Genomic DNA, 23,298 nt, shown 5'->3' with positions numbered 1-23,298 from the left:
GAATAATGAGACGAATCAATTGGTATGAAAAAAAGACATAGTTGCTTTTAAGAAAAAGTATGCAGATGCGTGTTGCAAATTACATATTTTTTCTTAAAGGAACTGTGCCTTTTTTCATACCAATTGATTCGTCTCATTATTCTGTGCATAAAAGTATTAAGGTAACATTACCGAAAACTTAATGTTTTACAAGATATTTTGTATTTTATGTCAAAATACTAGAACTTTCAAGCCTCATAATTCCAAAAGTTCTTAATGAAAAAATACTTTATTATAGTGTTTTGAAAAGCTCTCGAGATTAGCTACAAGAATATGCATTGAAAAATAGGGGTTTCCATTTAAGAAATTAAAGGTGTCGTTTACGTGAGCTTTAAACGACCATCCAAGGTCAAACCAATGGTACCATCTTATGTCCCCCTTGAAACCATACAACTTTTGTCTGAAACATTTTTGTATGTGGAGCTTAGTTTTTGAGATATTTTGCTGTCCAAGTTAAAATGGGACACCCTGTATAATTATATATAAATATATATGATTATATGTGATTATACATGAAATTTGGTACTTTATATAAAATTATATATGGGTCCATATATCATTATACAGGGTGTCCTATTTTGAAAAACGCACCTTGATAATTCTTCAACAAAGCATTTTCAGCAAAAATGTTTCAGACAAAAGTTGTACGGTTTCGAGGGGCACATAAGATGGTGTCATTAGTTTGACCTTCAATATCTTTCCTCCATTTTCTCAGTTCTCTCCTCACTTCTCTCTTTCTCTCCCTGCATTCTTCATCCCACCACCCTCTTTTGTTCTTGTTAGCCATTCTCCAATTCTCATTTTCATTCTACTCTATTACTTTTCTTATCCTCGACATTTCTACTTCTATCTCTTCTTGTAGTTCCCATTTTCCTCCTTCTATCCTCCCTAACATCTCTTTGAATTGCGTTCTTCCTTCCTCGCTCCATGTTCCTCTTTTTCTTATTCTTTCTCCCTCTCTCCTTCTCTGCTTTCTCTTAAGCTTACCTCTCACCCATACTATTAGTGGATGATGGTCTGAATCTACTCTTTCTCCTACTTCCAGTCTTTCCACTTTTTCTCTAACCTCCTCCTCTCCTATAACGTAATCTATAACTGTCTCGCCTTTTCCTCCTGTGTATGTAAATTCACCTTCCTCATCTCTTTTCACGCCTCCATTTAATATCATCCATCCTCTTTCCTCTATATATTCCAATAACCTTTATCCATCCTTATTTATTTTCTTGTCTTTTGATCTTCTCCCTGCTCCTTCCATTCTTCCCTCGTCCTCTTCTTCCCATCCTTCTTCCTCACCCGTTCTAGCATTAAAGTCCCCACCTATTATAGTCCTTACCCCCTTTTCCCCCTCTTCCGTCCAATCTTTCAAGCCTTCTAGTTTCCTGTATATATCATTATTCACATATATTCCCATTATTCTCCAAATTTCCTCTCCTATTCTTATCTTACATTCGATTTTTCCTTCTTCTTCCTCCAACCTTCTCTCTTCATTTACCTCTTCTATTCCTTTCCGTATTCCTAATAACATGCCTCCACTCGCCCTTCCTTTTTTGTTTTTCCTGGTCGCTATCTGCACTCTCCATCTGTATTCGCTTGAGATCTTTTCTTTCACTTTTTCTCATCCCCTCTCATCCAACCATGTCTCCATCATTATCACTACGTCCAATTCCTTTATCCCTTCCCAGAACTCCCTATCCTTGTTTGTTTTACACGCCATGTTCCAGAAAGCCACCTTCCAAATCTCCTCCTCCTTCCTGTCTTTCTTTTCCTCTCTCTCTCCATATCCCTTATCCTCATCACCGCCCCTTCTTCCTACGTTCTCTTCTTCATCCTCTTTTTTACCTTCATTGTTCCCTTCGTCTTCCTCTTCTGGATTGCCTCCATCCTCTGCTTCTCTTATTCTTCCTCCCCCTTCTTCTACACTCTCTCTTCGTTGTCTCCCAATATCTCTTCATCCTCCTCCCATTTCCACCATTTTCCTTCTATTTGGATTTTTCCATATCCTACCCTTACTCTCTTACCATTTCCTCTCTCCTGTCTTGCAATGTCTTCTAAATTCCATCTCATCTTCCTCTCCTTCCATGTCAGGTCATCATCTATTCTTATCCCTCTTTCTCTTAATCTTCTTCTCTCCATCATGACCCTTCTTTTCTGTTCCAGTCCCTGTAGTCCTATTACTGTCATTCTTACACCTCCCTCTCCGCCATCTTCAATGACCCTTTTACAGCTCACTTCCGCTTCTATTCCTACCACCTTTAGAATTTCTTTAACATCTTTTTCTATTTCGTTCCTATTTCCCTTTGTTCCTCTCACAACTATGTTTTTTCTTCTTTCTTCTCTCTCTCTCATTTCTAATTTTTTGTCTATCTTCTTTAGCTTTCTTTCCAATGTCTTCTCTCTTACGTTTTCTTCTTTTCCTGTTCCCCCCTCTTTTATTTTTAATAGCGTCTTCTCCATTTCCATTATTCTCTCTTCCATCTCTTCTTTTTCTTTCATCCATTTTTCTTCTCTCTCTTTCATGATTCTTTTTAAGACTTCCATCTCTTGTCTAAATTCCCTCCCCTGTTCCCTTATAATCTCCTTCATCTCCTTTATTCCTTCTCTCATCTCAACTTTTACCTCATTCTTTATCTCTTCTATCCAGCTTCTTTTGTCTTCTATAATTTCCTTGCCTTCTTTTTGCGGCGATCTTTGCACTTTCTTGCTCCTGCTGAAGGCCCATTCTTCTGTTTCCCCTCTTTCTATCGCCCCTCTCTTTCTTTTTATTAAATCTACTTTGCCTGTACTTCCTCTTCTCTCCCCTCTCCCTCTCCCCTGTTCTCCTCCCTCTAATTCTATCAATCTTGCCGCTTTTCCTTTTTCCTCCGTCATTTTCCCTCGGCGATATCTATCTCTCCAGCTATTCTATGCCTCAATGTGTTAACCGTTCTTTCCCTTCTATATCTATACTAGTCTATGCCCCCACGCGTGTCGCCGTGACGTCCCTGCCTATACGCTTTGCCCCTCTCTTCTGATTTATTCCGTGCCTACCTGCCTGACCGTTGCCCTTACGCCACTTTCCTGTCCTGTATCTAACCCTATCCTCTCCCTTTGACCTGTGTCCACTCACACACGTTCTCTCACTCCTCCACTTCTCTCTCTCACCCACTCGCTGCTGTTTCATACACCCTCTCACACTCTTCCTTGCTTGATTTTCGCCCAGTCACTCACACACGTGTCGCTCACGATAGCGCCGGAAACGGAAGTCCATATATGAGTTGTTATAATTTATATATAAATTATATAAAGAAAGCATTTATTCACATAGATTATATACAGGGTGGCCCATTACCCTTATGAAAAAGTACACTCAACTTTGATGGTTAACACCCAAATTTGAGTGTTAACACTAAACTTACGCCCAAATTTGAGAGTTAACACTCAAATTTGGGCGTAAGTTTAGTGTTTGTCATCAAAGTTAAGTGTCAACACTTAAATTTAGGTGTAGATTGAGTGTTGACCATTAAGGTTTAGGTAAATTGTGGGTTTAATCCTCAATGATGAGTGTATATTGGGAGTTTATTCTGAATGATAAGTGTAGGTTGGCGATTAAGCCTCAATGTTTAGTGTAGGTTGGAGATTGATTCTCATCGTTGGATGTTGGTTTGGTGTTAACAGAGTGTTAACTTTTAATGTTTTATGTCGATTGAATCAGTGTCGCCATGATCCCTTTATCATTGGGTGTCGTTTAAATGTTATTGTGTTAATTTTCGTTAAGTGTCAATTGGCGGCTTGGTTTATTGGAAAAGTGTTTCAGATAAAAGTTGAAAGGTTTGAAGGGGGTCAATAGACGATCTTATTGGATTTTGGATCCAGAGCCTGTATTGAGCCCAATAGGGCCTAAGTCAAATTTTTTAAATGAAAACCCCTATTTTTTATTGTACCATCTTTCTATATAATACTTTTATATAATATATAATACTTTTTGAGATATTCAATGAAAACTTGGTAACTTTTTCAATATATATTTAGCTTGTGATATCTTGATGATTGTTTGCCAGAGAAAAAAGTGGTACAGAGGACTTTTTAACTTAATTTTATTTCAAAAATGTGCTGTTGCAATAGTATACTCCAATTTTTTTTAAATATTTGTGTATGCATCTTCTTGGAGTGTTTACAAATATTTAAAAAAATTGGAGTGCTATAGCTTAGTGTGAAGCCAGCACCTCCACTTTTACTATTAACTTCCTGCGAATGGGTAGGAGCACAAAATTCGGTACTAGAGCAATAAATTAGCACAAAATTAGCACTTAATTATACTGTAGACCCGAGTTTTTTTTAGTGGGGATGCTAGGTTCACAGAAGTAACATGGAGGCGTAAGATCCGATAATCTTGGCGGCATATATTATTTTATTATATTTTTCGTCAATTGATGAAGCTCTGTCTGTATGAAAATTGATTAAAAGAGATCTTATTTTAACTTTTTCAGCTTCCGTTAACTCCTTATAAAAAAAATCAAATTAACTTGCTATCACCAAATAATTATTTCATAGAAATTGTCCTTATTTCTCCGTTATGTAGAAAAGAATGTTGTCTTATTAGTTATTAGTTATTTATATAATAAGTTATTAGTTACAGTCATTAGTTATTTATATATAATATTTAAAATTTTTATTTATTTTATTAAAGTTTGTTGCTCATCCGAACGTGCAACAATTATTGGCTGCTATCTGGTACGATGGTCTTCCGGGATTCAGAAGAAAAAGCATGATAGCGCAGTTAATGGAAGTTGCCAAACTTGGCGCAATGTTTCCGGTTTACAGTACTATTTATATGATGGCTCCTACCTCACAAATGGGATCATTTATGAAGAAGCCATTTGTCAAGTTTATATGTCACTCAGCATCGTACGCTTTCTTTCTAAGTAAGACTTGTATTTACTTGTTATATGTGTCTTTATATTTTTATGTCTCTTTGGTATACGTTTTAAAGTAAATCTTAATTGAGTATTTTCTTTTTAAGTGCTACTCGGTATGGCGTCGCAAAGAATCGAATATCTGTTGATCGAATTGTTTGGTAACGAGTGGATGCGAGAGATACTTGCCGGCTGGAAAAAACGGGAACGCGGGTGTATTCCGGGTTTCGTCGAGACAGGCGTAGTCATCTATGTGATAAGTAACGCAGCTAAAAAAATCGCGATATTAAGAATAATTAATTATTTTGTATTTTTCTATCTTAAATCTATAATATAAAGGAAGATGTCCTGACTGACTGACTGACTGACTCACTCATCAACGCCCAGCCCAAACCCCTGAACCGAATTTTTACCAAAAGTATATGAAATAGGGGTAGAATTTTCCGGGGAGTGCCACTATGTGTATAGTTTTTTGTTACCGATTTTCTGGAAACCGGTTTTTCCAATTCTTCTAATTTTTCGGGAAATAATTGACCGAATCTCAAAGAATTATAGATCAAACAGGGGTAGAATTTTCCGGGGAATGCTATAAAGAGTATAATTTTTCGTTATCGATCTTTTTGGGAGCCGGTACCAAAATTTTTTTAATTTTTTGGGAATTAATTGACCGAATCTTAAAGAATTGTATATGAAGTAGGGATAGAATTTTACGGGGAGCGCCATGATGTGTACAGTTTTTGGTTATTGATTTTCTGGAAACCGGTTTTTTTAATTTTTCCAATTTTTCGGGAAATAATTGATTGAATCTCAAAGAATTATACAGGAAGTAGAGATAGAATTTCCCGGGGAGTGCTATAAAGTGTACTATTTTTTGTTACCGATCTTTTTGGAAACCGGTTCCGAATGACCGAATCTCAAAGAATTGTACATAAAGTAGGGGTTGAATTTCCCGGGGAGTGCTGTAAAAGTGCTATAAAGTATATAATTTTTCGTTACCGATCTTTTTGGAAACCGGTATCAGAAGTTTGACGAATTTTTCGGGAAATAATTGATCGAATTTTAAAGAATTGTATATAAAACAGGGGTAGAATTTCCCGGGGAGTGCTATAAACTGTATAGTTTTTTGTTACCGATCTTTTTGAGAACCGGTATCTTTTTGGAAATTGGTTACGAAATTTTTCCAATTTTTTAGGAAATAATTGAGTGAATCTCAAAGAATTGTATGCGACGGAATTGAACTTCAGTAGATAAAAAAGTAATATTTTTCAATTTATAGCATTTTAGAGAGAGAGAGAGAGAGAGAGAGAGAGAGAGAGAGAGAGAGAGAGAGAGAGAGAGAGAGAGAGAGAGAGAGAGGGGGGAGAGGGAGAGGGAGAGGGAGAGAGAGAGAGACTATTTGCGTGTCTTATTACATATGTCCGGGGCGAAGCCCGGGTAACCAGCTAGTAATAAATAAAAAAGATACTAATAAAGTATTATTTTATAAAATTATATATATACAATATAAAGATATTTTTTACATATATATAAGATTTATATTTATATATATTTATATATATTTATATATATTTTGTATATATAAGATATTTAAAGTGTTCAAGTCACGAGAATATCGTGTATATTACATAAATGTATATGTTCCCTAACTTAAATATCTGTGCTATTCTAAATAATAAGAAAAAATTTAAACTATAAGAGTTTATACTTTTGAAGAGCACGTAATATAATGTGACATTTTTATTTTATATGGAAAAGATTTCAAAAGAACAATTTGATATCTTTAAATAGAACCGTTACCGTTTTCTTATATGATATAGATCCTTTAGTGCTTCTGCATGTAAAAGTATATCTACACTTTGCGCTTTTTTCAAGTTGACTAAAAACCTAATAAAGATATTTGGCTAAACATTTTAATGGTGTAACCTTTCAACCTTGTTATTAAAAAAAAAACATAATTATAATCGTTTATCTTTTACCATTTTAAAGAAGTGAATTTCTTAAGTAGGCAAGTCAAGCGTAGACAGATAGCCCCATATGCGAGGCTATCTGTTCACATTCGAGGGGCTATCTGTCCACATAATAAAAAACACATTATTTATATTAATTTTTATACTTATTTATAATATTATTTATTATTAATATAGAATATTAAACAACTGCCTAGTCGTTGGAGTCAGAGCAGTAGTAGGCACTTTGTGTAGATTTTTTGACAGGATTCCTGCATGGAGTTGACTTTTCTTTACATACGGTGACATCAAACTGATTTTGAGTTGAATCCGTTGAAAAATCAATGTGATGAGTTTCTTTTGTCCCCTCAATTCTTTAATTTTTTTTCTATTTGGGGCCTTTCCTTTATCCTCAGCAGCGTTTGAAATAGAAAATACTCAATAATTTAAGACAAACTCATATATTTAACTTGACGTGTATTTTTAAAATAAAAATTTGGCGATTCTTGAATCACAGAATCAAGTAGCAGCTCGTAGGTCACTCTTTTACAGTAGCGAGTGAGAGCCCGAACATTTATTTCGAAGTCTAACGCTGTTTTTGCGAAAAAATTCTCGTTCGATGTTTATTCTTTTAATCGCTCTAAGTATAATTTTATTAGATATATCTACCTTATCTATCTTAAGGAAAGTCTTTCTTTTGTAGTTACGCACTATTATCTATTTATAAAAAAACAATCCGTCATTGAAGTGTGGACACATTGCCCCATTAAAAATAGGACGAATAGCCGACCATTTGCAAATTTTAAAATATGCGGAATTAAGATTTGACGCATTTCACACCTGATAACTATATATTAATTGATAATATTATGAATTGCTTATCTTAATTTGAGTTAAACTACTGTCGCACAGCAAATTTTTCGACCGTCGAAAAATGTGAATAATTGTTTTCGCTTTTCTTTCAACATATATAAAAAATTATCTGCGAGAAGCATCGCAAGAAAACGAACAACTTTTAAATATTTTACGTAGAGCATTTTTGAACTATTTGTTACAATGATAAAGACGTCTGTCTCTTAAAACATCAGATAGCAGTACTGTGGACACATAGCCCCCGTAGACAGATAGCTCCGGTCTCCCCTAATTACATATATGTACGTTTACACACATTGATTATTTATTGTTGATATATTTGCTAATCACATCTAGCAAAACTTTATTTATTGCACGCTCATTAATTTAATTTAGAAAATAGTTCGACTTAGCAAATGTGTTTTATATATATATATTTTTTTTTTGAAAACCGGTTCCGAAATTTTTCCAATTTTTCGGGAATTAATTGACCAAATCTTAAAGAATTATATATGAAATAGCAGTAGAAAGAACTAAAGAATGTAATAGAATTAGAAAAATTGCTAATAATAAAAAGGTTTCCGATTTCTGTTTAAAAAAATGTCCGTGATTTCTCCAATTTTCGCAAATTTTGAGATATCAAGTTGAATTTCTTTTTATGGATAATTTTTCGTTACCGATTTTTTGGAAACCGGTTTCAAAACTTTTCAAATTTTTTGAGAAATAATAAGTATTAATGGATCAATTTTCTTGAAACCGGTGCCAAAATTTTTCTAATTTTTTGGGGATGGCGATGATGTGTAGAATTTTTCATATGGGTTTAATTTTCCATTAATGTACCGATTTTTTGGAAACTGCAGGTGCTAAAATTTTTCTGACTGCAAACTATTCATTCAATTAATGGACCGATTTTCTTCAAAACGGTGCCCAAATTTTTCTAATTTTTCGGGGATGGCGATGATGTGTATAATTTTTCATAACCGATTTTTTGGAAACCGGTTCCAAAATTTTTATCATTTTTCGGGGATGGTGACGATGAGTTTAATTTTTCAGTAATAGACGTATTTTCTTAAAACCGGTGCTAATTTTTTTCAGTTTTCTATGCCAATGTGTTCAGAATGTTCGAAAACGTCGAAAAAGCACATTTTTAAAAAATGTCTGTGTGTATATATTCCATTCGCTAAGGATGATAAAAAAAAAAGGATGTGTGGTGGAGGCCAAATTTGTTTAAAATAATAAAATTTAATTAATAGTAAATAAATGTAATAAAATTAATAAGAGGTTTTTAGCCGGTGCAAGCCCGGCATAAGCCTACCTAGACAACACAAAGATGTCTAAAAAATGACTAAAAGATGACAAATTTTCGGCATAGATGTCTTTTCGTTAAAGTTTAAAGTCGACTAAAAGATGACTAAAAGATGACTTATGTCCCACTAAATGTCGTCTCATAGCCAAAAGTTATAAGATGACTAAAAGACATCTGATATTAGACATCTTTTAGCCATCTTTTAAAATTGTATTGTGGACATGTTTTCGTTCTTTATATTTTATATAAATTTGATATATAAATGAAAGGTTTATGTTAATAAAACCTAAAGTTATAATTCAAAAAAATATTTTATTGCAACAAAAGAACATTTTATTTCAATGAATACCGAGGGTTAGAATTGGGTCAGAGTCGAGTCAGAGTCGGATTAGAGTCAGGTTATCTGTTTCCACCGGATCAGAGTTACACCAGGATTGCGGCAAGGTTGAACGTAACCAACTGTGCAAAATATCAGCTGTTTACAACAGTAGCCTGATATTAAGATTATGCGACTAAGAACATCATAAAATATCATAAATCTGAGAACAATAATGTTAATTTTACAGTATCAAGTAATATGCAGAAATTATTTTTTATTTCAAGATCGGCGACGAAAATCAGCACAAAGGTTATCCCGTTGGCAACACTAACCTTAACTCGACTTTTGTCGTTTCCACCCATCGACATAAGTATGGACTGCGCTCAGGTATAGAAAAATATGACCGGTGACCCACACCGGTGAAAGAAAAGAGATAGCGACTGGTAGAGGTCAAGCTGTCTCTTTCTATCCAATAGTATATAGACAAAGAGGAAACGAGGTAGAGGTCAACTCTACCGGACACTTTTTGAAGGCTTTCATGTAGGGATCGCGTAGTCTATACTATATGTCGATGTTTCCACCGAACCTCATTTGGACCTTACCTTAAAATTTTGTTAAGTAGGGTTCGAGTTTGGTGTTTCCACCGTAAGAGTGCTCACCCCAATTTGACTCTGTCTGACCCAACTCTGACCCGATTTTAACCCTTGATGGAAACATACTCAATATAGTCACTTTTATATAGATTGCACGTACAATAACACATCACATGAATCAACCCATGTTAAAACATATATTTTACGCAATAAACTCTAGTCTTAAAATAAACACCTACACATGATATAGCGTCACGATTAAAAACGAGATCGCAAAGGGATTTGGTTAGCGTCAATTTGCGACCTCCGCTCCGTTAAAAAATTTTAGGTTATATGTTCAGCAAAGAAAGCAGATTAGTGAGTGCTCTGTGATTTAGAGTATTCTTTTAGACCTTTGATAGATCCAGAAAAACGTATTGTTGGATGGTAATGGTAAATGTTGTGTTGGCAGCACTTGCGTGTTCCTAAAAGCGGCGCTCCAGCTGTTTTTACCTCTTACGTTTTACAGCGTCCGCGTTCGCGCCAGATTCTCCTCAGCGTGCAAGCCCGCAAGCGTAGCGCATATATAAGCGTTCTTTTGTACTTGAGTTTCTTTTAACATTAAACACAACGTTAAAACGTTAGTGTGACTTTATTCTGCGCAACATACCCTGTTATATTTTATCAGGTTATGGGCCCAGTCCCATCGGTTTTGGTCGTAAGAGAGTGCGAATATCGTCGCTTTTGAGATTATTGGAAGCGTGAGTCGGCGAAAACAAAAAGGCAAGTACAGAGAGAAAAGACGGGCAAGAGAGATGGATACGGCAAATACTGTCACGAGTTTAAAGTTAACCGGAAGAGAAAATTGGGCCGTATGGAAGTTCCAGACTGAGGTCGTATTAAAAGGAAGAGGACTTCATGATATTGTGACAGGGCAGAGTTTAGAGCCGGAGGCAGCAGGAGAGAAGGCAGAGTGGCTGAAAAGGGACGCGAAGGCACAGGAAATCCTGGTTACGAGAATTGAGCAAGGGCCGCTCACACATTTGCTGTCATGTACCAGTTCGAAGGAGATGTGGTCAAAATTAAAATCCGTGTACGATAAAGAGTCGGTAGTCAGCGTGCATTTGTTGTAACAGAAGTTTTTCATGTGCGAGAGTATAAAGTATAAATGAATCCATGTCGGTTTTTTTTATCGAAGCTCGAAGAAATACGGACAAAACTTAAGCAGGCCGGAGAGCCTATCTCAGATAAGATGCTCATGACCAAGATATTAATGTCGCTACCAGAACCTTACAAGCATTTTCGATCAGCGTGGGAGTCAGTTCCACTAGAGAAGCAGACAACAGAGGAGTTTACATCGAGGTTATTAATTGAAGAGGAAAGGGTGAGCTCGAGCGAAGGTGAAGCAGTAGCCTTGGCGGGAACTAGTAGCAGCAGGAGTGTAAAAAAGAAGATGAAATGCTTTGCATGTGGAAAAGAAGGGCATCTAGCAAAGTTTTGTACCAGTAAAGTAAAGGAAACGAGGAGCTGTTATTACTGCAAGAAAAAAGGGCATATCGCAGAAAATTGCTTCTTAAAAAGGAAGAAGGAAAGTGAAGAAAAGAAGAAAGACAAGAAAGAAGAAAAGAAGGAAGAAAAGAAGGAAGAAAAGAAGGAAGAAGTGAATGCCTTTGTGGGAACCAGTGCTCAGAAAAATGACTCAATGAAGAATGTTTGGTACATGGACACCGGCGCGAGTGAGCATATGTGCGGAAACAGAAAGCTGTTTAAATCATTAAGTGAGAGACAATGCTGCAGTAAAGTGAGAGTCGGTGATGGAAACTTGCTAGAAGTAAAGGGAATAGGTACTGTGGTGTTAAATGCGTGGAACGGTCAGAGGTACATAAAGACAGTTTTATCCGGCGTATTGTATGTTCCTGACTTAAAATTCAACCTGTTCTCAGCTGGTTACGTGTTAGATAAGGGCTATTTTTAGTGTCAAACAATTAACTATGCGAGTTTCCAGACGGTCATGGTGAAGTACGTGCAATAGCAAAACGCGAAAATAGACTGTTTAGGATGGCCTTTACGCCAGAAGAAGAAACTGAAACGCACTCAGCAGGCTTTGGAGATGAACGAGGTATGGAACGCAGCACATTTGACGTCTCGGAATATTATTTGAGTAAGAAGATTGAGAACTTATCTGTGTGGCATAAAAGATTTTGTCATCAGAACTTGGAGCATGTAAAAAGTGTTTTATTGAGAGGTAACATTAAGTTCTTTGACGACAGCGCCAGTTTTGTTTGCAAGAAGTGTTTGGCCGGTAAACAACACAGAACACCGTTTCCATTGAGCAGTTCGCGAGCAACTGAAAAACTTGAGTTGGTGCATGCCGATGTCTGTGGACCTATGGAGCAAAATTCCCTGGGTGGAGCAAGGTATTTTTTACTATTGAAAGACGATTATTCAGCGTATAAGAGTGTATTCTTTATCAAGAACCAGAGCGATGTAAAGGCATGTATAGAAAAGTTTATAGCGCGCGCGGAAAGAGAAACCGGATGTAAATTAAAAGTTTTAAGGACGGACACAACGGGCTCGAGTTTGTCAATTCGGAGTTAAAAGTTATGTTGGAGAGTCCACCAAATAGTCCGCCAAAGAAGTGTTGTGTACACCCCGCAGCAAAATGGCCGAGCAGAGAGGGAGATGCGAACGTTAGTGGAGGCTGCTCGTGCAATGATTGATGGAATGCATAAGAAGTTTTGGGCGGAGGCCGTGAACACGGCTGTGTACACGATAAACAGGACAGGTCCAAGTCCAGTGAAGGGACTAACACCTTATGAAGTATACCATAAGAGCAGCGCAGCCTTGGAGTTGTTTAGAGATTTCGGATCGCGGGTGTCTGTGCACATACCAAAGGAAAAACGCCTTAAATGGGACCCTAAAAATGTTAAAGGTTTTTTGATTGGCTACGGAGAAGATATAAAAGGATACCGAATCTACTTCCCGAAGAATAATAAAGTAGAGATACACCGAGATGTAATTTTTCTACCGCAGAAGATGGCAGAGCTAGATGAAGAAAAGCAAGAAAAAGAAAGGTTTGAGATTCAAGTTTGTGAGCAGGAAACAGACAGCGAGGATCAAGATGTGAATGAAGAAAATGAAAACAGAGAAAATGAAGAAGAACAGCAGACGGAGCAAAGTTATGATGAAGACACAGACAGGTTTTGAAGAGGCTCTTGACATCAGTATCCATGAAAGAAGTAAGGAAACGAGGCACAATCTAAGGCAGAGAAACGACTTGAAGATGCCAGCTCGTTTTGAAGATTTCTATACAAGTCTGTTAGCTACAGAGGAAGATCCCAAAACCTACGACGAGGCAATGTCGAGCAGAGACGCAGAAAAATGGAAAAAGGCTATGGAGGCTGAGGTACAGGCGTTGTTAGAGAACGAAACATGGAAGTGTGTAAAGAGACCCAAAGACAAAGTAAATATTATAGACTGTAAGTGGGTGTTTAGGCGTAAAAAAAATGAAAACGGAGATATAGTTTCTAATAAGGCCAGGCTGGTTGCTAGAGGCTTTCAGCAGTCAGACGTATCTTTTTCAGATATTTATAGTCCTGTAGCAAGGTTATTATCTGTTAAAATGTTATTGGCTTTTTGCAACGAATATGACATTCCTATTCATCAGTTAGATGTCTGTAGTGCCTTTTTATATGGGGAAATAGAAGGGGATGTGTATATTTTTTTACCAGAGAGATGTGAAGATGTTATAAAAGATAAAGAGTGTGTTTTAAAGCTAAACAAATCTTTGTATGGGCTGAAAGGTTCACCAAGAAGTTGGAACGAAAAGTTTCATGAGGTGATGCAAAAACTAGGTTTTGAAAGATCAGAGTATGAATATTGTCTTTACATAAGAACAAAAGGAAAGTATAAAACTTTTTTATTGCTATATATTGATGATCTACTGTTAGCTTCGAAAGATAGTAAAGATGTAGAGTATGTTAAGAGGATACTAAATAACCATTTCAAAATGAAAGATTTGGGGGCAGTTAGACAATATTTGGGCATGTCTATAGTACAAAATTTAGAAAAAGGGGAAATAATAATAAATCAGACAGCATATTTAGAAAGCCTGCTCAAGTGTAACATGAAAGACTGTAAAGCAATTTCTACACCAATGGTAGAAAATTTTGATCATAGCGTACTAAAAAGAACCAAATCAGAGAGTCAGAAAATTGAAAGTAGATGTAGAATGGTTATAGGCTCATTGATGTATGCCATGTTATGTTCACGACCTGATTTATGTTTGTCAATTAGTATATTGAGTAGGTACCAGTCTTGTGCTAGTGAAGATCTGTGGTCAGCGCTCAAGCGGGTGTTGCGCTATATTAAAGGTACCATAAAGTTAAGTCTAATCTTTAGAAAGAGTAAAGCAAGTAACGTTAACCAGATAATAGGTTTTGTTGATGCTGATTGGGCAGGTGACAAGGTAGATCGCAAGTCAACTGGTGGTTATAAAGTTTTCGGCTGCAGTGTATCATGGCCTTCTCGTAAGCAATCAACTATTGCCTTGTCATCGACCGAATCAGAATACGTAGCTTTAAGTTTAGCTGCTAGTGAGGCCTGTTTGATAAGAAATTTGTTTTTCGACTTAGAAGGAAAAATGATAACTGTAAAGATGTTTGAAGACAATCAGTCTGTGATCAAAGTATGTAAGAATCTTGAATTTCACCACAAATTGAAGCATGTAGACATTAAGATGCATTTTGTTAGAGATAAAGTGTCCAATAATATAATATCAGTTGAATATGTTAGTACTAATGAGCAAATTAGTGATGTACTGACAAAACCTTTGGGCAGAATTAAGTTTGAAAAGTTTCGTGGTGGCTTAGGTTTAAAATAAGTTTTTGATGTAAAATTTCAGGGGGTGTTTTTGTATAGATTTACCATTAAGGGGGTGTGTTGGATGGTAATGGTAAATGTTGTGTTGGCAGCACTTGCGTGTTCCTAAAAGCGGCGCTCCCTGTTTTTACCTCTTACGTTTTACAGCGTCCGCGTTCGCGCCAGATTCTCCTCAGCGTGCAAGCCCGCAAGCATAGCGCATATATAAGCGTTCTTTTGTACTTGAGTTTCTTTTAATATTAAACGCAACGTTAAAACGTTAGTGTGACTTTATTCTGCGCAACATACCCTGTTATATTTTATCACGTATAATACATACTAATCAGAAACAATAATCACTAAACGCTCACTGAGCTGCTTTCTCTGCTGAACGCTACCATAATTTTTCAACGCTCTAAAGCCTAAGTCGATCCTACTTTTAGGTTAAATGCCTGTTCCATAACTTGCGCATGCGCATTAGAAAAAGAGTCATGTAAGACATCTTTTAGATGACTTTTCGTTCAGTTAAACAGTCGACTTTTCGTGTAGTCGAAAAAATGTTTTTTAGAAATCTTTTCGTCTAGCCGAAAAGGTAACTATAAAAAGATATCTTTTCGTCATCTTTTAGACATCTTTTCGTCTAGCCGAAAAATGACTATAAAAAGACATATTTTCGTCATCTTTTAGTTTTATGTGCTGTCTGGGTAGGGACCGGCCCTAGGGTATGCATTAGGCATTTTCCTCCTCCAACGAGAAACAAAAAAAATCGCCCAATATCTCAAAATTTGCGGAAATTAGAAAACACATAGGCATTTATAATGTGGAAAAATTGGGTAAAACTTCAGATTAAGGGCGACCTCACCGATTTCAATGACCTTGATATATGTTGTCAAGGTCATGAAGGTCACCCTGAAGGTCACCCCGAGTGACCTTCAAAAGGTTTTAACCGTCGTTCGTTATTTGTTAAAAAGTTATTAACAAAAAAAGTTTTAAAAATATAGCAGTTATTTTGAGTATTGGAAGGCATAAATAACTAATATTGTATATGTTGAAATAGTTCACGCATACACTTTTCACGCGAGACGAGTTGTCACATGGGTTCGTGGCGTGCTTTACGAGCTCGTTTAAGTAGAGGTGGTATTAAACAAGATAAGTTAGTTGATCATCTGTGTGAATATTTGTGGCGATATACAATAAACAAGTTCGTAAAGCACGCCACGAACCCATGTGACCGCAGGGGGGCGTGGGGCGGAACCTACTGCCTCCACGCATATACTTTCCACGCGAAACGAGTTGTCACATGGGTTCACAATAAACGAGCTCGTAAAGCACGCCACGAACCCATGTGACAACTCGTTTCGCGTAAAAAGTATATGCGTGGAGGCAGTAGGTTCCGCCCCCCTTGATATTACATCATATCGAAATAATGCTCGAAATTTGAAGCTTATTTCAATGTTTGTGCTTTATGACATTAAAAAAAAAGAGATTGTTTGTGACAAACAATCATCGCGCCAGACTCTAAACAGGCAAATTATGTATTTTCTGTTAAGACATCGATATTTCATCATTTCAATATCGATTTGAAGCTATTTTGATTCGCCTGTCAAATATAATAATTTATAGAAACATTATATAGAATGTAATATGAATAAAAAATTATATTATATTGGCAGACATGGATAATGTAAAGATTTTATGATTTGAGCATAATAATTGCGTTACAACATTAATTCTTTTTGCTTCCATTTCCATTAAATAGTTACTTTATAACTAGCTGTAAAAGTCACAACAAAATTCCTGTTTGTAATTAGGCAATTGTTTTGAAAATTGAAATATTATACAATAGGTACATTTGGTACTACATTTGCTCATTTATTAAACAAGAAGTTAAATTAAGCAACTAATTAAGCAACTAATTAAATAATAATAATATATATTAATACAATAAGATATTTGTATTTACATTTATCTACATAGTATATACATAGAAATAAATAGTTATTGGTTACAAAACTTTTAATTAAATTTTTATTTATATTTTAATAAAAAATGAAATATATGAATTTTTTTTTGCATTATATGTTGATATAAAATTATATTTCTAAGTTTAGGTAGGGGAGACCGGGGCTAAACCGTCAGTTTTTTTTCGGTGCCGATTTTTAACAACAAAATAAATAATTGTAGTTAAATGTGGTATACCACTGTAAAGAGTGAACCTTTAGCTACAAAATTTATATAGGAAATTTTTATCTACGTCGCTTTGTTTAACCGGTATAGAGCAAAAACGACAACGGTGGAAAAATTGAAATCTAAAAAATGCCGGGGTTTATCCGTCACACTGCATTTTCAATACATATACATACATCTAATCCTGAAAAATGATAGGATACATTTTAATAATTGTTTTTTAAAAGAAAAATATAAAAATTTATTAAAAAATAATTGTTTTACCTATTCCATAAAACAATTTAGGCACGTGAATACAGATCCTGACAAGCGCACGCATGTGTTGTGTGCCCTACGCTCGCACGCAATGCACTGTTTCCCATATGCTCTGTTTATTGTCAACTTCTTTGAGCACACGCAGCACGTATTATCCAAGTCTTCGTCAGAATCCGACCGCTGATGCTTCCTTGATTTCGATTTACGCCCACTGCTTGTCGAAGGCTGCGGTTCTGTTTGTGTGGCATTTTGCGCTTATTTTATCGTTTCTCACCGCAAGAACTGCCTTCTTGAGTTGCTCCTTGTCGACGGGAGTCGTTTTGCGACGATACGTGCGTACCATTTCCCTCCTATACAAACTGACGCACGTGCAAGGGAAGACAGAATGACGCTCGAGGGAAACCTAACCTGAAATCGCCGTGAGCTGGGCTGCGTTCGGAAACGTCACCCGAGTGCACACGATTATACTCCCTTCTCTTTCTGTCTCAGCGAGTTAGAAGGAGAAGGGAGTATACCCGTGTGTACCCGGGTGACGTTTCCGAACGCAGCCCGGAAGTCGTGCGCCCGGCGCGCCACAGCCGGATTAGCCCCGGGTGCTTACTGACGGATTAGCCCCAAACACAAGTTTCAGGTTTGATCGCCCACGAAATATTAGACATCAACGATGATGAAAAAACTACACTGGATTCGTGTTCAGCATGCATTACTCTTTATAATCACGTACCTCGAGATTTGGAGCGCAAATATTATTGCAGATATTACAAAATTTCCACGCGCAGAAAATTTCACTTTCACCTTCCGAAAACACGTTTGCCCTCGTAAAAATCATAACACGGCAGATAACCTGCCGAAACTCCGTTGGTCACATGGGTACCATAAGCAGCGTTTACAATGTTAATAGCGAGTTCGCACAATATACAGGTTCCGAGATATTTGATTTGACGGTACAACCCCGTTGACGTTTTAGCCCCGGTCTCCCCTACTCATGTTATCAAATTTTCAATATTCAATATTGATCATTATTCTAGGCCAATTTCACCAACATCGGTTAACTGTAACCTTCGGTTAAACTCACTCTTTATCTCTTTCTAACTGCCCCCTTAGAAAGAGACAAAGAGTGAGTTTAATCGGAGAATCATGTTAATCGGAGACGATGAAATAGGCCCATAGCTGCAGTGAGGAAATAATATTCAGTATCGAGTCGAAATCGATTTATTCTGAGTCGAAAAGTCATCGAAAGTTGTGACATGAATCAATCGAAATCGATGAATATTTCAATTACTTTTCGATATATGTTTTCGACGTCAATTAGACGTCGATTCGATGGGTCATTTCTCGCTGGGATGGGTTTGTGGCGTGCTTTACGAACTCGTTTATTGTATATCGCCACAAATATTCACACAGATGATCGACTAACTTATCTTGTTTAATACCACCTCTACTTAAACGAGCTTGTAAAGCACGCCACCCATGTGACAACTCGTCTCGCGTGAAAAGTGTATGCGTGAACTATTTCGACATATACTTACATTAGTTATTTATGCCTTCCAATACTCAAAATAACTGCTATATTTTTCAAACTTTTTTCGTTAATAACTTTTTAACGAATAACGAGCGACGGCTAAAACCTTCTGAAGGTCACTCGGGGTCATGACCTTGACAACATATATCAAGGTTATTGAAATCGGTGAGGTCGCCCTTAATCTGAAGTTTTACCAAAAATTGAAATTTCTTTAAAATAAAAAACAATGTATAAATTTATCAAAATGAGAGTAAATAAAAGGGTTGTACTACCTAACCTGAGTGCCAAAATGCAACGCGATACAGAATTAGAAAAAATAATTGAAAAAATGAAAGTGAGCCAAAAATGGCGGGTCAGCGGAGAGTACATTTGCCCGATGCGCGGAAAAAATAAATATTATCTCTATATATACATAAATTTAATAGAGGAAAACTTAAAGTAAAAAAAAAATGTCTACGAAGAAAAAAGTGAGAACAAAGAGGGTTTAGGAAAGGGATCTAGACTAAAAAAAGGAAAAGCCCGCTTCGCGCGGGCTCAAAACCTAGTTTCATATATATATAATTATAATTCTTTAAGATTTGGTTGATTAGATCTTGAGTTATAGATAAATGTTCTTCGGTTTTTTCTACCCCTATTTCATATATAATTCTTTAAAATTTGGTTAATTAGACCTATAGCTTTTGTGCGATTACACGTCCATATACAAGGTTTACGAAAGCAAAGCTTCCTCTATGAGAAAGCAAAACTAATTATATTTTAATAATATAAGAAACTTCTTATTGTAACTTTTGTAAATTGCCGAATGGCATTGCTTCGTAAAATGCTATTATTTACGAAAGTCACAATAAGAAGTTTCTTATTATTTATGGATTATTCTTAATAATTTACTTCTACTTTTTAATAAAATGCATTTACAGGTTTAATCATTGGCGAAATTAAGTCTTTATGGGCAGATGGATTAATTGAATATATATCGGATCTTTGGAATATCGTAGATTTTATTCAAAATACGTTTTATGTGATCTGGATAAGTATGCGCATTACGGCTTGGTGGATAGTACAGGTTGGTACATAGTACAATTTTACCTCTATTTAAGATATAAATACATGCTGAATGCATTTTGATAAAATTTAATCAAAGCTAAATAATTAATGTAAATGCACAATTGATTATAAAATGTAATTTGAATATACAATAGAATATATTTTAAAACAAATTTTTGAATTTTTATAAGACTTTTTACCTTAGGCATTTTATATGTTAGGTACTGAATACGAACGCAATGTTTAAATTAACGAATACAATATACTAAATTCGCATTGATTGATAAATTGTTCGTGGTTCTTAATGACTTAATTTGTGTAACCTTTCTGTGATGTAATACATCAAATATTTGATTACTACGAAAATCTTACTATTTTTAGTCTTTAAACTTCTTTTTGACGGTTAAAAGTTTAAAAATTTACTGAATGTACTAAGTGATTCAGAACAAACGTTTCCTCAAAATGTCATATTCCTGACATAATTCTGAGACAATTTTTTCTTAAACTCTTCAAGCACACTGTTAGTAAATTACATTAAAGTAAACTTTTTTTATTACATACTTTAGTTTTACATTGTAATAAATAATATATTTTTCATGTAAAATTTAAGAGATTATAAGAAACAATTATTCCTTTCTTTGAATCTTTTGTTGAATTACATTGTTTTATGACAGAGAGAATATTGGAGTGGTTTAGATCCTTGGTATCCAAGAGATCAATGGCACGCGTTCGATCCAATGCTGCTTTCAGAGGGAGCATTCGCAGCCGGAATGATATTTAGGTAATTTCTGAACAAATTAACTATAAGATGAGTTAATTACGAGACTTCATAAGAATAGGAACCTAACGGCCAACAGGAGGATACGTACTTTCTTAACAATCCTTTATATCAATAACAATTGACGGTGGCTTGGTTCAAAGCTGATTTGTGGAATTTACTGATTACAAGTTTTAACTCCATTGGACATCTTGATTTTACATGGAACTTACATATTCGCACTTTTGGGCGAGACGAATAAGTTGCAACTTTGCTTTTGATTTTTTGACTTAATTTATCTGTAAACATTTTAATCATATATACGGTTATAGCTTTCATATTTTTATATCCTCTGACAATGGATTCAAACCTTGCCATAGGTTCCGATCAAATATACAAGCGCTGTGTTACTGTGAACTCTATTCTTCAAATTAGTACTTGAATTTATTGATCGTGATACTATTTTTAATTTTTTAGTCCTTATATATTATTTTTCTTTATTGATCTTTAATTTTCACCTTATTATCTTTTTTATATATTTAATTATATATACTGAAGAAGACTAAGTAAAGTCGAAACGATTAACTGTTTTTAATATACCATTGTTAATAAAAACTAGATTTTATTTTAAACCAACATCCTTATTTTTGTGCTTATATTTTAGGCCGTTAACCTTCTTACGTAATTTCTAAACGTTTAGGAAATGTTTCTTACCGACTAATATTCAACGCGCATGTCATATGCATGGACGTGTTTCAGCTTTTTGAAACTTGTCCATATATTCAGCGTGAATCCTCATCTCGGCCCACTCCAGATTTCCCTCGGGAGAATGATAATAGACATTATCAAGTTCTTTTTTATCTACACCTTGGTGCTGTTTGCCTTTGGCTGCGGTAAGTATCGCGCTTCCTAATTACTTATTCATACGTCGGAGCTTCGTTGTTTATTCGCGAGCCTTGTCACACGTACTAATCGAAAAATCATCCCACTTTTACTTTTCAGACAAGACTATTAATCTTCTGGTTCAATGCAATCGATGCAAAGTAGAATAAATGTTAAGTAGGACAACGTTTTGTTATAAACCCCACATTTTGTTTGCAGGCATGAATCAGTTGATGTGGTATTATGCGGATTTAGAGAAGAAAAAATGTTATCACGAGTCGGATGAATTGCCAGATTTTGACAATCAGGAGAAAGCCTGCTCCATATGGAGGAGATTCGCCAAGTATGGAGGTCAAGTATATCTAACTCTTTAGGCGAAAGATATTGAAGTTTGATTCATGCTTTTAGTTTGTTCGAGACATCGCAATCTCTCTTTTGGGCAAGTTTCGGCATGGTCGATTTAATGTCGTTCGACTTGACGGGCATTAAGAGCTTCACGCGATTCTGGGCACTCCTCATGTTCGGTTCTTACTCCGTAATAAACGTCATTGTGCTGTTAAATATGCTGATTGCTATGATGTCTAATTCATATCAAATTATTTCGGTAGAATCATCAATTTTCTAAGATATCAAAACTTATGCCAATAAATAAATATTTTATTTTATTTTGCACAATATTCTTCGTTAAATCTACCGAAAAATTGGCATTTAATATCACGTGTTAATATCACTGTACCGATATATACTGATATGTATATTTTTAGGAAAGATCTGACACAGAATGGAAATTCGCCAGGAGCCATTTATGGATGAGTTATTTCGAGGATGGCGATATCGTACCACCACCATTTAATATGATTCCAACGAATAAAACTTTCCAAAAACTATTTAAATGTGGAGGCAGTGGTCGTTCCACAAGATCTTTTATAGTAAATAATTCTAATACATCTAGAGTGTTTTTCATAATCTTTTCATTAATCAATTTTCATTTCATCAAATTTTTTCAAAATCCAAATTTTTAACGAAACTTACCGTGATATTTGGAATGCTGCAATTATGTCTCAATACTTAGAACAATACTTGCAGAAACCTTTCATAAAATATTGATAAATATTTGCACAATTTATTTCTAAATAGTATTTCAACAAAACAGCAGCGTTGTGGCAAATAGTCTTAGCGGAATATTTGTAAAATTAAGTTTGGAAAGAAATTACCTAATAATTGAAAAATATATTTGAGTTTTATTATTTTTTAAATATTTTGATATATAATTGTAAAAAATAATAAATAAAATAAATCAATATGCTTTAAAAAATGTACAATTATTCTAAAATTTTAAAATTTTAAAATGTTATAACATGAAATATTACATAATCAGTATGGCAAAGTTTTAAATAAAGAATCCATCGGTTTTCGTCGGGTACACGAAACAAGTCTTCGAAAGTATTCGTCCGCATTCGGAATTGTCGTCGTTTATTAATTTTAAGGCAAATATTATTTAGACACTTCATTCCGCTGCGTTATGGCGAATCATAAGATATCTTAATACAATTATTGCGGAATTTCTTCATGTCGTAATGCAATTCCCACATAGCACGTAATATTACATAAATATTGCAGTAATATTGCCATATAGTCGAAATATTACGTATTATAATAAAACATTACAGAAATATTACTAATATGTTACACATTTATAAATAATATTAAAATATTACAGTAATGTTGTTACAATATATTGTTGAAATATAATAAAAATATTATTTAAAAAATATTATTTTACTAAAATTTTATTAAAATATTATTAAAATTAATTTATACCTGTTCTTGGAAAGATACAATTGTATGTAACATTGGCAAATAAT

The 23,298-nt window shown here is 35.2% G+C and overlaps 1 protein-coding gene across 1 annotated transcript in view; it reads left to right on the top strand.

Moving 5' to 3' along the window:
- Positions 1 to 23,298, top strand: part of Trp (transient receptor potential) — a 141,818-nt gene that overhangs the window by 88,227 nt on the left and 30,293 nt on the right. The window contains exons 7-14 of the mRNA XM_071718982.1: positions 4,706 to 4,940; positions 5,039 to 5,191; positions 19,668 to 19,813; positions 20,469 to 20,575; positions 21,311 to 21,444; positions 21,653 to 21,776; positions 21,842 to 22,037; positions 22,198 to 22,362. Coding sequence (XP_071575083.1) covers positions 4,706 to 4,940; positions 5,039 to 5,191; positions 19,668 to 19,813; positions 20,469 to 20,575; positions 21,311 to 21,444; positions 21,653 to 21,776; positions 21,842 to 22,037; positions 22,198 to 22,362 — 1,260 coding nt within the window. The remainder of the gene's footprint in view (positions 1 to 4,705; positions 4,941 to 5,038; positions 5,192 to 19,667; positions 19,814 to 20,468; positions 20,576 to 21,310; positions 21,445 to 21,652; positions 21,777 to 21,841; positions 22,038 to 22,197; positions 22,363 to 23,298) is intronic.

Source organism: Temnothorax nylanderi, unplaced genomic scaffold (assembly GCF_030848795.1).
Source record: "Temnothorax nylanderi isolate EJ_2023f unplaced genomic scaffold, tnyl_v1.0 TNYL_tig0273_pilon, whole genome shotgun sequence".
Taxonomy (NCBI): Eukaryota; Metazoa; Arthropoda; class Insecta; order Hymenoptera; family Formicidae; genus Temnothorax; species Temnothorax nylanderi.
This window is presented reverse-complemented; position numbering and strand designations above follow the sequence as displayed.